This window comes from Anopheles cruzii, chromosome 2, assembly GCF_943734635.1.
Source record: "Anopheles cruzii chromosome 2, idAnoCruzAS_RS32_06, whole genome shotgun sequence".
NCBI classification, from domain to species: Eukaryota; Metazoa; Arthropoda; class Insecta; order Diptera; family Culicidae; genus Anopheles; species Anopheles cruzii.
The window spans coordinates 29,530,661-29,546,058 of NC_069144.1; the positions used below are offsets into that span (position 1 = coordinate 29,530,661).

At 45.4% G+C, this 15,398-nt stretch overlaps 1 protein-coding gene across 3 annotated transcripts; it reads left to right on the forward strand.

The window, feature by feature from the left end:
- The first annotated feature begins 588 nt into the window (after positions 1-588).
- Positions 589-15,390, forward strand: LOC128268279 (oxysterol-binding protein 1). 3 transcript variants are annotated; one of them, XM_053005329.1, is made up of 11 exons: positions 589-1,305; positions 3,674-3,748; positions 5,304-5,429; positions 6,473-6,661; positions 6,735-6,993; positions 7,732-7,891; positions 11,834-12,033; positions 12,109-12,359; positions 12,421-12,631; positions 12,708-13,351; positions 13,435-15,390. In XM_053005329.1, exons 1-11 carry the CDS (start codon positions 1,004-1,006, stop codon positions 13,643-13,645), a joined length of 2,628 nt encoding a protein of 875 aa, XP_052861289.1. In that variant the 5' UTR covers positions 589-1,003; the 3' UTR covers positions 13,646-15,390. The 3 variants fall into 3 exon arrangements, with proteins under 3 accessions (XP_052861289.1, XP_052861290.1, XP_052861291.1); XM_053005330.1 differs by lacking the exon at positions 5,304-5,429 and having other exon boundaries at positions 11,834-12,359; XM_053005331.1 differs by lacking the exons at positions 3,674-3,748; positions 5,304-5,429 and having other exon boundaries at positions 11,834-12,359.
- Positions 15,391-15,398: the final 8 nt, after the last annotated feature.

Below are 15,398 nucleotides of genomic sequence, written 5' to 3' on the forward strand. Positions count from 1 at the left end.
ATTTCGCAACTAATAAAAGTTACGAGGTGAAGTAGTTTCCGCTAGTAACAGTTATGAGACACGAAACAGTAACCATCAATAAGACTAACTGACTTTTTGTTTTTGAATGGCCGTTTGAATGGCCCATCCGGTGATAGTTAAACGATAAGTGATTGCAACAAAGATAGTAAAAAGATAGAGCGAGAAGCGAGAGAAAAAGAGCGAGCGAGATAGATAGAGCGACCGTTGCCGACAGCTGTTGCAAGAACTCCCTCCATATTTAAGATGCGCTCTCGCTCGCAAACATTGTCTATCATGACCACTCAAGGTGAACGTATAAACGCGTGGCGAGAGTTCGTTCGAGTGTCAAATAATAATTTTCACTCGAGCTTCGCGAAAAATGGTGTCTTGTAGAAAAGTGGTCTTTCGCTGTGTCAGCGCGTCCATCGTATCGCTAGAAGTTGTGATTCAATAGCGAAGACGTTCGATCGACATTGTTGCGAAGAGTCAATCGGTTAATCGGGGTGCGTTGGCACGACGACGGCGAACCCCATCGTCGCCACCACGGTCCCAGATTCTGCGTTCGACGACGACGCGACTACGGTCAATTTATTCATTCAAAGTCGCCAGAAGTCGTTATCGGTTATCGGTTTCTATTGTGTTGGTAAAAAATTTCAAGTGCACAGAAGGGGGCCCATTATCGAAAGGCACCGAAAGGTTGATGTGTGTCGCTATACGCCGTCGATGTTTGCGCTTGTGTTGGTGTGGGTTAGTGATTGGTAACAAAAACAAAGCCCATTGTGGGTGAGCGAAACGGAATCGGAGTGAGAAAACGTCCTTCGCGCACACACTTTCTGCCCCGTCGTCATCGCGCGTGGTCACAATTTGACCGAAAGTCCCCCGTTCGGGCGTCAAGCTCTTAAGTGTTTCGAGTGTGTTTTTTCGTTCGGCGATTGAAGGGCCGCTACGCAAAGACGGGCCTCTGCAAGAGTGAGTAGAGGAGGAAGGAACGGCGGTGAGCGAAATGTCCGAAGGAATGCCAGGTACGGCGAAACCTGCTGGCGTGACGTTAAACGCAGGAAGCGCCGGCGGTGGCGCAGCAGGTCTCGTCGGTGGGGTGGCGGTCGTCGCTGCCACGGCTACGATTGCGAATAGCGCAGCAGCCGCAGCAGCAAACAGTAGTGCCAATCCGAATGGTCCCAACACGATGGCAGCATCCCAGGCGGAACCGGATATGAAGGGTTGGCTGCTAAAGTGGACAAACTATCTGAAGGGCTACCAAAAGCGTTGGTTCGTGCTCTCGAAAGGTGTACTGTCCTATTACAGGTAGGATTTGGTGTGTCACCGGATGTAACATCTTTCCTCCTCTTCCGTAACTCCCTTGTGCCGGTTTTGCTCTTGCGGCCTTACGAAAAGGACCTCTCCTCTTTCTCTCACTCTCTGTCTCTTTATTCGTTTAATTCTGTCATCAACTTTCTGAACTTGCATTATTTCCTTTTAGATTTGATGAGGTGTTTCGTTGGTTCCTTCCACCAACCTTGGCGGTAGCTCTTTCGATTGCCCCTGATTTCACACCAACCAACTCTTTGCTGTCTGCTCTGCTCATATTTTGCTCTCAAAAACGACGCTTTCTTCACCTAAAAATACATTAAGAACCCCATCACGACACGCGACACACTGCGCCCCACCAGTGTCTGCCTTTCATCTTTCTCATGCGCTGCGCCTTGTGCTAATCATGCTTTTCTATTCGCAAATTAGAGGCCTTAGATGTTTAGTATGTATCGTACCTCCACCTTTCTGGACGGAAGGTTTCATAATCGCGCCATAATCCAAACAGAAATCGAACCTATTTCGCAAAAAAGCCTCTTCCAAGTATGGTGGCTTCGGGCAGCGTGCGGGTTTGTTTTGTTGAAAACAGGTTCACGGTTTCGGATGCCGAAAAATGTATGCTGCAGCTATGATGCAACATGACGCTCCTGGCTGGGCGTTTCACACCACATGCTCCCCGGGCAATAGTGTTTTAGCGCCGTCAATGTGTGCGTGGATGACACAACACAGGTCGCTATTTTTGTGGTGTTGGCGCTCTAGCGTCGAGTTTTTTTACTGTTTGTGTGTGTTTGTGTGGGGAAGGGTGTTAGGACTTTTTGGGGATTTGCAAAGTTGTTTATCTGTTGCTAATACGTGTTGGAATGGTAAAGAAAACCTTGACATAATGAAACCACCGTCTCGGGATCGATTCAGATCCAAAGTACAGTTTGGAGACTATTTTCAGCAAACATGCAGCTATAGAATTGCAATCCAGCGTGGCACAGCGATACTTAACTTGAAGGACATTCTACATAGTACTTTTTTTTTGGAAGCCCACCCCAATTCGAAATACAAAAAAACCGTTACATCATTGTTGCAATCGAGTAGCGTTGGAAACGGCGACACATGAATTGGTTGAAACTGTCACCATGTGCCTTGAAATGGGTAGCGACAGAGTGGTCAGTTTGATCAAAGTTCACATATGTTCTTAAAGCGATAGGGCGACATTGTGAACATAATTAATTGGGGTGGCTCTATGCACGAGTCCAGCTGTACTGTGTCGTTCGTAGCGTTTAAATGTACTGGCCAGCTTTCACCTTATCGGCAGCCGCAGGAGGAGATGATCTATTGTTGTTTTGATGAATGAAACAGCGCCTAAATCACCTCCACCGTGGTCAATGATTAGATTTCTAATGCGCTCCTGATAACCATACACGCGGTTCGAATATTCGAAATCACATTGAGTCCTGGCACTTATTGACAAAATTATAAAAGGTCGTGGCGCATTCTGCGGTTCCACCCGATATTTAAAAACGCTTTGTATGAAATAGTAACCATGGTTCATGAACTAATTTGTTCACAGTTTTCTAAATGAGTGCTCCAATTAATTTAAGTTGTAGAACCATCCAAGAATATTGATATCTTTTTGCCCAATTCCGAAATCCATACATAGTACAAAAATCGGATTAGTTTCGTTTAGTGTAGTTTAATTATAGTTTTGAGTTTTGAGTTTTGGTTCAATGTTAGAGCAAAATTGTAATGCTATTGCACGTGCAGTAGAATGTTTTATTAAGTATTTGAGTTGTGCATGATGTCCCATGATGTGTTTCAACAAATATGCTGTGCTCTTTTAATTTAGGAGAACGGACCGTTGGAATAGTTGCTGTAAAAATACATGTAACAAAATCATTTTGCATCTACATAACCTGTTTTTATAGAAAGATTCTTCATTATCTAGTGCACAGTCCAAATAGTGGTGGTGGTGGTGAACGTTACTACCGTTTGTAGAAATTGGGCTTATTCATATTTTTCATATTCATGCTAACGCTTCTCATTTCATTCTGAATACTTTTACCCCCCTTATTTTACTAACTTTCAAGTCCTGTCAAGTGTACAATCTAATTACAATCGTTCTAGTTTTTACTGGTAGCAAACATTCGTTTCCATCATAAGTTATTGTGTGTGTTTTTTCGGTTGGATGACTAACATGAAATAAACATATGAACCACATGTAAAGAACATGAAAACAAATAAAATCCCTGTGATACCGGCCAATGGAACGTACAATCTTAGTTACGTTTATAATAAAAAATCAAACACAATCTATCCAATATGAAGCAAAGACACAACCAAATTGATTTGACTCTGGGGTTTGCTATTGAAACAGGGCTGAACACGGAGCTGGAGCGTATGCCGGGGGCAAATTATCTATAAGACGCCGCAGGAAAGGCCCCCGACCCGAGTGAGTAGAGCCCCACCAAAATGACCTTAAAATCATTTCTTCAACACTTTGCCACCGTCGTGTTTGGAAAAGTGTACAACTAGGCTTAAATGCATTTTTCGCAACCAAACCCTATTCGGCTCATGCAATCTTCCTTTCTTCCATTTTCAACTGTAATTAGTTTAGTTTTGTTTGTTGTTTAATTATTGCTATTTTCACATAACGTTTTCTCTGTCTCTCTTTCTCTCTTTACTTATCTTGTTTATTTTATTCTGTTACTGCCCCTCTGGAAACAGTTTTGTTCTTTTTTTTTGTCATATGAGATTATTATTATTTTTCGAATGTGTTTAAAAATATGCGTTTCTGTCACTACTTTGCCCTAGGCGCTCTATATATTGCATCTGCCCTTGATGTTCATCCTTTGCACTAAGAATCAATCTGAAACGTTTTATTCAATGGTCTGCCATATATTTTTGAAACAAAACAAACATTTCTTGTGAGCCTTCTCTTTCGAGGTTCAGATGTAGGCATAACAAGACGGTCAATTTGAGTTGGACGAAAAGTATAACCCCAGATCTGTATTGTAACACACTTATGTTGTCAGATTTATATCACACACGTTCTAGGAAGAGTACCTTAATGAGCTCTTTACTGCAGGACAAGTTCCCAAGGCAATTGGAAAATGTATGTTTACTTCATTTTTAACGCAGCGTGTGGTAATAACTTTTGTTCTGATCTGCATGTCTCGTTTAAATTCACATTGTACAAAGTGCACTTCTCTTCATTGAGTTGTTTTATTTATCTCATTCATCATCGATATAATCGTAAAATATAAAAGTATTTGTATACAAAATTTAGCAACCTATCATTTCAGTACTCACACGTAGGCTAACATTTGCATGTATCACTCATGACTGACTTACTTCCTCGTGATGAAACAATATCTGTACAACTAATCGTTTCTTGTAACTAATATGACAGTGACCATTGCCATTTAGCCTGGTTTTGTTTGTCCTGGAGCATTGAATCCAATGAATTTATTACACTTTGTAATTCATGTATTTCCTCAGTTTTTTTTTAATTCGTCGTTACTCAAAATCAGGCAGAAGCCGGCTTTATGGCCCACTTCTAGCAGCATGTTTTCGTCCGTCAATGCATAAGAATGCCAGAAACGCATACCACTAACTAAACACTACGCATGAATGGTCTAGCACCGAACCATCTTAGAGCGCAAATATGTGACCTGATTATGAACCGATCCCTAAATTATTTTATGTTTCTTTTATTAGATCTATAAGTGTAAACGATACACAACGGTTGCGAGAGCGAGTGGCTTTGTTTTCGTCTGCCTCATCGTGAAGCTGTCTTCCTTACCATTATTGTTTAATGTGCAGTTTCGATCTCGCTTTTCTTTCCGTATGATTGTTTCTGTTTTCCTTTTATTTTTTTGTTTCTCTTTGTTTTTAGATACATTTTCCAATCCGATACTAAACACCGTACACCCAATATGCTACCACTACCACCACCACACCTATAGCTAAAGCAACTGACCCCTGACCCCTAATTTTTCCCGCAGGAGCAAAGGAACTATGATGCAATGCTTAAGGGCCCCACGTTCTCCAACTAGATTGGTACCCTCGGTGCCCGACTCGAATAGCAATAGCAATGGGCTGCTGAAGAAGCATAGCAAAAAGATGAAAAAGTAATTAATCTAAAAACACTGCCTTTAGAAGTGGATGAATCTATGGGCCTGGGTTGATTGCATCGGTCGTGTCGCGTGGTTGATGGTGGTGGGTCGTTCATCTGGGTTCTGGGTGCTTCTGGAAGGCCATCTTACTAACTTCCCTACCACCTCTCTGAATATAACACCTCTGTCATTACGGGTTTTGGGTTGTGTGACATTCATCTAGTTCAGTAAGCTTTTATCAACCAAATTCGAGCGTTAGGTTGAATGTAGCGTACGGCTGTAGAGTATTAGGTGCCTTAAAGTAGAGACCTTTGCCCGTCCGTGCATCATTTCTGCTTTTCGAACTATTCCTCCGGTGATGGCAATCTGTGTCGTATCGGGCGCGTACCATCCCTCCTCTTAATGCCATGTGCCTTATTGACGTGTTATGCAAAAAAAAACAAACAATTTGCCAGTTTATAGGTTTCGCCATAGTCTAATCAAGGCAAGGAAAGAAACATCACGAAACGAATGCAACCTTTTGCTCCTGCTCCCATTTCCCGGCGCTTCTTTCAGCATCAATTGGCAATGTTTTTTCTCATGGGTTTAGTTTTTGCTTCATTTTAACGATCATTCACTCATCACGTAACGGTGCTTTTTCGACTGTGAACGTAAATCTATTCAATCTTCCCAACCGGGCATCCGTTTTGCAGGACGATCTGACGTTCAAACTGTTTGCTTTCACAATCCCGGAAAAGCCTATCGTTATGATGGAGGGTGCTTCGTGGCGAACATGAAATGCAAAACCACACATTGGAAATCAAAATTCATAATACTTCGACCGCTTGGTTCTTTCATGTTCAAAAGAAAGGGGAGGGGCGGGTTGAGAACCCATTTCGGTTTAAGTTTTGGTGCACCTTTTCTATTTTTGCTCTATTGCTGCCGCCGCCCTGCCTGGTATCCTGGTACTGTACTGATGTTCTGTTTCTGTTTTTATTCTCTTTCACCTCTTTCGGCCGCGGCCCACCCGAAAACTTCCGAATTGTGTGTGTGTGTGTGTGTGTGTGTTCCTCTTGCAGAAACCAGGCCGAGATGGCGCACACGTGCCGCGGTACCATCTCCCTGCACGGGGCCCTCATCCACACCGTCGACTCCTGCACTTTCGTTATCTCAAACGGCGGCACGCAGACGTTTCACATCAAGGCCGCCAACGAGGTCGAGCGCCAGTCCTGGGTAACGGCCCTCGAGCTGGCCAAAGCGAAAGCAATGTAATGTACCGGGACAAAACGCGCGATCAACGGATTCACCGTTCGTTACAACCAATTCTGCTTATTCTTTTAGCCGGGCGATGGAAAGCGACGAGGAAGAGGAGGATAACACGGCCAACACGATACCGAGCGAGGAGCTGAACCTGGTCGTCCGCGAACTGACGATTAAGTTGGAAAATTTGAAAACTTGCTACGATCTTATCACCAAGCACGGGGCCGCGTTGCAGCGTGCCCTATCGGAGCTGGAATCGGGCGACGATTTGGCGAACAAGACCAAAATCGTCAGCGAACGAGCGACACTGTTCCGAATATCCTCGAATGCGATGATCAATGTGAGTATTGTGTGAGGCGGGATTGGGTCGACGCATAAATTAGGTTTCGTGTATCGCACGTTTTGTCGACCCAGACGCTCCTGCTGTTGATGGTAACGTGAAAAAATGCAGCTTAAGAAATATGGCTCTTATTGATTTTTACTGTATATCGCCGTTATTCGACGATTAGAGGTTCGGTAGTTAGTTTTGGCAAGCTACTAAACATCACAAACATCAGCCTGTTTAAAAGAAAGATGCATTGTTTGTAACTCGACATTTGCTCCAACAACAACACTTCTTTACAACTCTTTGTTCCAACGTCCGTTAATCGCTCTTCCAGGTTCGTCTTTAAATTAGACACAATGCATTCTTTATTCTATCATCATCCGGTTTTTCGTCGTCGTCAAAGTCGTCAAAATACATTGATAAAGGAGAATAATCTTTCCACGAACACGGTTGACAGCATGATGTGTCAGTTTGCGTTGATTGGTTTCACTGTGGCCAAGCGTGGGCCATGACGAAGCACGTTCATCGCCGACAGACCCCTTGACTCACTAACCGACTGTTTACGGCGCCCGAAGTCCGCCTTCGGATGATACGACAATGTCACGTGATGTTACATATTTGGTCAACTGTTACAAGTTCGAACGAACACTTACCGTAGCTGGTCAAAGAGTTTGAAAACACGAACGAACCTTTCAAAAATGAACAATAAAAATAAAAATAATGTTCTTCACATTCTTGTTTGCTCCCACTTAGGCTTGCTCGGATTACCTACAAACGTCACAGACCCAGGGACACAAGTGGTCCAAGATGCTGCAGCACGAACGAGATCAGAAGCTGCACCTGGAAGAGATGGTGGAACAACTTGCACGACAACATTCGCACCTCGAGCAAGCCGCAAACCGCCACAGGCCCAGTAAGTACCCGTTGTGGACCGTTTTTGAACCCAGAGTAAAGAGCATCCCGGAAGAAGGGCACATGGAAGACGCGGAAAATCTCAACCCGAGACGGTAATTTGCATGAGACTGTGATACGATTCGCAAGCTTGGAGCCGCAACTCAATAACGAGTACTGTAAACGAACAACAACGCTCCGCGCGATCGGAGGTGGCGGTGATGGGAAATGAGAAGTTCGGAGTTTTCGGGCGAGTAAGACCGTCAAATGACTCTGTTTGTTGACCTTAAGAGGCGTGGTAAATTGAATTATCATCAATTACCTGATGTTCGTCGATGACCAGTCGCCCATAGACCGGTTGATGAAAAGTTTTCGCCAGACGGTGATGTCCGCGAGATTGAAAATCACTGCGCCCCTCGAGTGATCACCGTGGACAGATCTCATTGGTTTTATAAAATGTTTGTAAATGATCCCTTGTGCACTGTCGAAGGGGTAAAATAGTTGCCGCAGTTTGTGTCCAATATCAGGCCAATAGTCACTGGTCAATCAATGTAATGTGTCTTGTGGAACCTGCGTGATCCTCTTGCGATGCAACTCACGCACGCGCGACGGGTTAGTGTTGTTGTTTACCACTGAGGGGAGGATAAGGGCACCAAAATTCAAGGCCACAGCCAGTTTCAACACAACCAAAGACTGGTTCGATTGACCCTTCGTACTAAGTACTTTTACAAATTGCTTCCCGAGACGATGCGCCGTTGGGTACATATGAACTGCTGTTGTACCAAAGGTTGTCCTACATTTCTGGAAATGACTAGGAGCTTTTCGTTTTGCAACGATTTATACAATCGGTGATTAATCATAACGGACGCTGTCTGCTGACAGCACCGGCCGGTGCACATAAACATTAAACACCCGAATATAAGTCCGATTGGGGAGCGTCTACGAAACCCATATTCCACAATCGGGCATTACCGTTCATTGACTTCCGCGGCGATTGGGCCGGAAAGTAGTGAATGATCCGATTTTAATAACTACTAATCACCACTTATTTTTCGATATTCTTTAACATTGATTAGCGCGCTGGTTTTTGGGCGGTGAAAAAACCGTAGAAACTAGAAACCCAATCACATCGGTTCACAATTTTATTGTCTGATTTCTTTTATGCTGCCACTTTACATAAATTTGTTGTTGAAATTATTGAACTTTAAATATGGTTGGCCTAGTGTTCAAGGTTGCCGGTCGCCGAACGTCATCGGCCAGCTGCGAAAACGGCCGGTTCGGGCTGCTGCTGGTCCCGTGTGTTGCGTATGACGTTGGCGCCGCCGCTAAGCAATGACTTCCCGTTCGTCGTCGTGCTTGCATCCGCGGCGGGTCAGATTAACCGCCGCCGTTTCATGGTGTTGGTATTTTTTTGTGTTCCGTAGCTATTGTACTGTGTTAATGAACATTTAGCACAATCTGTCGTGGCTTGAAGAAAGGGAAAAAAGTGCGTAGAACTGTTTGCGTGTCCAAGGCAAACGTCGCGCAACGTCTTGGGTATGCGTGTGTGTGGTGTGCTGCTGATGGCATCTGGCATCGGTGAACAATCCTCGAACATAGCAACCGGCGAAGAAAATACAGCGCCTCGTGTAAATTATGGACAAACTTTAATTGTTCACAGCAGGAGAGACTAAAAGCAAAATTCAATGTGTTTAATGCAATTTAAAAGGTACCGCTTTTTTGGGTTCCTGCTTGATGGCGCCCTTTTTGGGTCGGTGCGTTCCTATTACAACGTGCACAACTGTACGGCGCGGTGCTCTAGTGTTTGTGTCACCGGTGTACGCGGATTGCAGGTTGTGTTGTGTCGGTTCGGTCGTGTCGTGTCAGTCATTTCTGTGGCCGCGGAACGGCTTGAATCGTATTGAATTGATAAGGCAGCAAAGTGTACTTGTCGCCTGCTGGTCTGTGCTGCTTCGATTTGGCGATTGTTTCTAACACGGTTGCCAACTGTCTTGATATCAGTGGATCCAGTTTTTACCTTTGGCGAAGCGCACATTACAACATCAGTTAACCCGCACGGTCATCGACGAGTGTTCTTTTCCAATCATGTACGGTGGTGTGCGCAAGTATTCGCGGCCTCGCAGCTGACGGGGTGGTATTTGAGGATCCGCGTGTGGCGCTGTGCTGCGCGTCAAAAAAGTGGTTGGCCGACGTCGTGCGAATTTCGGCACTTACACCATCATCGTACGATCCGTGACGTATGCAGTGGTTTGTTACACTAGCTTTGTAATGACTCAAATCGCCGGTATGAGCACCTGATAACGATATGCACCCATTGTGAAAGTGTGGGGATTTCCAGCAACTGTTTTTAGCATTTTTTCCAAAGCTATCTCGCTATCAGTCAGCATTTTTCGTGTAACTGCTCGAAAAACAGCTGATGATGACAGTTCGCTCGGCCTACTCGTATGCATCCAGAGGAGATCAAGTTATTTTACCCTAAATCAATCGAAAAAGCGCATGATTTATCAGCATACGGTGCGCGGTGTCATTGAAAATGCGTTGACCTTTCGCGAGGGCCACGGGCGCTTCTAACGTGACATCATTTTCCTTAACCACCTGCCCATGTGGTTAACCTTGCACCTAAGGAAGTCGGAAAATCGTCGGCCATTCATTGTCATCCGAGAGCAGCAACGAAGTAAACGAAGGGGGGAGACCTTGTATCGTGGCGTCGCGTATGTTGGACAGATGAATCTAGTTCAGTCAGCGCACCATCACACCATTACACCGCGGTGGTAGCTGTTAGGCTGTTCCGAACGTCTGGCGTGTTGTTGTGTGCTAATCTGGTTGGCTTAACGTTCTGCATAATTCCGCATCAGAGAGAAGGGGAGTCACGGGCGTAAATATAGATTTATCCGTTGCCCACCGCAATCTGGGCAGAGGGCATAGCCGTTTGTTTTACGCGGCTTAACAACGGAAGGGACCCCTGATGTGACACGGAATGACGATGAGAATGGCAGAAGGGTGGGCGGGGGAGTAAAGGGTTCCGATGAAAGCGAAAGTGATTTTATCGAAGTCCTTCACAATGTGGACAGCGCAGAGGGCAGGAATCTACGTCTAGACACGATCGATTTGCATGCTGTTCTTAGGTTCTCGTCTCGACATACTTACGACCTTTCTCGGCCGTGTCTAAAATTCGGGCTTTAATGCGAACATTGCATGTGTCATTTTCATACAGTAAATGAATCCGGTCGTGTTTCGGTCATACTGGACCATCTAATGATGCTTCAAACCGATTTTGATACGGTTTTCGAAACCTTTTAATGAACTTCAATTAAATCAAGAATAGAATATTGCACCTGTTTTTGAAGGCTTAACTGGTCCTGGTAGTGGTGTTAGGAAACTCACCTCACGTTCGTAGCTCAGACTCAGGGTCACTTTTGGCTCCACCAAGTCTGCCGTAGTTGACCTTCGAAAAGCAGCAGAAGGAGCAAGTAAGGAAAGAATGAATGAAGCACACCACACGCTGCAGTGCCTGTGGTCCGTATTTCCTTATTCCGTGCCCTAGCCGGGGTTCTAGCGCAGCCATGACGAGGCACTAAAGTTAGCTCAGTCAACGTATTAGTTCGTGAGGCGAAACAATTGCGTGTCAGAAGAACGTCACGTGACTCTGTGGTTAGAATATTAGCTTTAGTCCACTTTGCTGCTCAATGAGGCAATTGTTTTAATGTTTTTTTTTTCTATCGCCCCGCACCGCAGAGTTACAATGGGAAATCAGGGCCCGCAAGGGACGGTCGGTGAATAATTCGTACTGTATTACAGCAGTGGACAATATCCGCATTGTTATCGTCATTATGGGATACGAAAATTTGTGTACCTTCAAAGCGAATTTCACAAACTTCTTCTATCACACCTAAAACGTATATTTACATCTGTTTTCATTCCTTATTTAAATATTATCCTACTCTCATTGGTTCCGTTTTCACAGATGTTGCAGCTTCCGCATCGGATGACGAAGATAACGAATTTTACGATGCACAAGAGGAGGGTGGTTCCGTTGCATCCCAGGAGGAAAGCTCATTCATACTAAACATACCGGTATCGATGCATCACAACCACCGAAGGAATTCGATTGATGCCACCGGAAGCTCGTCCGAAGGAGAAGAGGGCAATAGTGAAACGCAGCAAGTAAGTGTGTCGTTTGGCGCATTTCCATTGATCGGCAGCCCTTATTTCCGTCGAATTTTTGGCCTTTTTTATCAGGTATTAGTGGTCGCGGAGAATTTACACAATATGGACGTCACCGATAGAATATCTGTACACAGTAGCCAAGCACTTACACCGACAATAGGCAATCAATCCAAAGTGGTGGTCCGCAAGCGGAGAACGCGTGTCGCGGATAAGCCCAACTATCCGCTAAACTTGTGGTCGATCATTAAGAACTGCATCGGCAAGGATCTGTCCAAGATCCCGATGCCGGTCAACTTTAACGAACCTCTATCGATGCTGCAAAGGTAAGGATACTCGTCGCGGATGACTGTAACTTGGTGTAACTTTTGGCTCTCCTTGCCGTAGATTGACAGAAGATTTCGAGTACTCGGAAATCCTGGATAAGGCGGCTCAGACTAAAGATACCTGCGAGCAGCTTGCGTACGTGACAGCATTTACCGTTTCGAGCTACTCGACGACGAGCAACCGGACCGGCAAACCGTTTAACCCACTGCTCGGGGAAACGTACGAATGTGATCGAACCGATGATCTCGGTTGGAGGTGTATCAATGAGCAGGTGAGCAGCGGGCGACCGGCTGGGGTTGCCGCCAGCCCATTAAACAAATGTCTGATATTATATTCGGCCACCACAGGTTTCCCACCATCCACCAATGGCCGCTCAGTACTGTGAGGGACGAGGCTGGCGCTGCTGGCAGGAGTTTACGATGACGTCCAAGTTTCGCGGCAAGTACATCCAGATCGTGCCGCTTGGATACGCGCACGTTGAATTTCCGGCTACCGGCAACCGGTACACATGGCGCAAGGTGACGACGACCGTACACAACATCATCGTCGGTAAGCTGTGGGTCGACAATCATGGAGAGATGGAAATTTTCGGCGAGCGCAACGCGAAGGGTGTCAAGTGCCACCTGAAGTATCTGCCGTACTCGTACTTTACGCGTGATACGCAGCGTCGAGTGAAGGGCGTCGTGATGGACAACGCGAACCAGGTGAAGTGGGTCATCAACGGCACGTGGGATAGCAAAATTGAAATTGCGCCAGTCACGTCGACCAGCGGGTCGACCGAAAACCCGGTCTACAAGACAGGCAACTACAAAACGGCCTGGACGCGCAACCTCCCACCGCCCGATAGTGATAAGTACTACAACTTCACGTTGCTCGCCTGCCAGCTGAACGAACCGGAACCGGGTCTGGCGCCGACGGATTCACGGCTGCGGCCCGACCAGCGCCTGATGGAGGAAGGCAGATGGAACGAGAGCAATCAAGAGAAGCTACGGTGAGTGTTGCTCGGCAACTTTCGATTCGAGACACGCGTGGCAAACACAGATTCGGAACATAAAATGTAACTCCGCTCAACAGGTTAGAGGAAGGTCAACGGGCTCGGCGCCGGCAGCGTGAGGCAGAAGCGGAAAAGGCCGCCGCTGAAGGACGGCCCTATCCACCGTACGAACCGATATGGTTCAGCAAGGAAAAGGAAGAGGGCACCGATAATCTTGTGCACGTCTACAAGGGAAGTTACTGGGACGCGAAGGCAAAGCAGGACTGGACGAAGAGTCCTACTATTTTCTAAGAAAACAGAATCAAAATAAGAAAACAATGCGCAATGGGGTTGCGTATACGCGACGGGACGGATTAAACGTGTTTCGCCCCTGACAACTACTAGCGAACAAAGCTGTTAACCACGCACTACCGCTACATCCGGAATGCTGCCGCAAGACTAGCTCCTGCCTGTAGTTAGTGGATGAAAACCGGGGATTTGAAAGGTTGGGGCGCGAACCTTGATTCTGATGGTGGTGGTTGTGGTAGGAAGACACTTTCGGGTAGCATTCAAACTCAGATTTGGTTTTATCGTCTACGCTCGTCGAATCCTGTCATACTCCAAACGATTGAGGCACACCGCTAAGCCTAGAGAGTTGCATGCCTTGTTTTTTAAGTAAATTCAATGATCAACAAAAACGAATGAATAGAAGGCGGCGAATGTTGCAAATAAAATAGTTCACCGGTCCGGTTATGCCATCGCTCTTTTGCCGTACCACCCAACCCAACATTTCAAGTCACGAAAAGAGATCAAAAGTACAAGCGCTCAAATGATGTGTAGCTTGTAAGGATTCCGGTAACCGAAACCGAAGCACGGTAAAATTGGATTTAATCATTTCTTTTGCTATTGTCCCATGTGATATCTAACTTAAGAGATCCATGATTGGGAAATCTTTATCAAGTTTCGTTATCTATTTGACGAATGCACACTTTTGTAACTTCTGCTACATGTTGATTGTTCTCCTTTTTCCTTTCTCTCTACTTCTAACACTCCTTTTAAGCTGTTATTGTTGTTACGACTGTTGATATATTTATGGGAACATATTTCTTCCATGTAGCATCCATATTTATTTCAATTTACGTAGAACGGTAGCATCTTCAATTCGAGACAATTACAGAACCAGAGTTAGCCAGCTACACCGTGACACCAAATCGTTCGCCCCGAACGGGGCTACAGTGAGTGGGACTGAACTTCCTATGATTACAACGAAGAACTAAACAAAAATATGACAGCACACGGTGATATCGCACGACACACTGGAACGATGCAGGAAGTTAATAGATGTTAAAACTATGGTAACCGCAACGAGACGCATGCTTATCAAAGAAACACACACTTGGACGTGAAAATGAGGATCGGCTTTCGGGGTTTTCACTGAAAGTAGCTAACAAACAAGACTTGACACGTGAGCCGCGCTGTTATCACGAGTCGTTTGGTGAAAGATGATGTTCATCTTGGATACACTTTCTGACAATTTCTGTTCAACGTTTTTTGAATAGCGCACGATTTTAGCGGCGTCGAAAGTTTTTCTTTGTTCTCCTCCGCGTACGACGATGCGACAGTTGGTGCCGGTTGTTACCAACATGAGTACGTGAAGATCTAGCGGTGTACGTAGGTTTTGTAAGGCCCGTCAGATTTACAAGCCTGAGATGTTTTACGATCGGGGAAGGGATTGAAACGTGTATAGAAACGTTCGGGTCAAGACATTGTACGAAAAGCAAGCTGTGACTGAAAGCGTGTGGCGGTGAACCTGCAACTTAGAATGGTGCCGGAGAATTTACTCTTTAATAAAAGCCAATATTACGATAGGTTCTTCCTCAGAGTGCACACAGGGTAAACCGGGGGTTGTATTCCGACAGCAACAACATGATAGTAGCCGTTCGTGGTGGATGGTGGTTGAGAGGGCAGTATGGAGTAAAGGGGGAGGGCGAGTCTATAAAATAGTTGTTACGCTTATGAAGCTATTCAATGAAGTAATAAAATAATTAACAAATCGTCCAAAGCT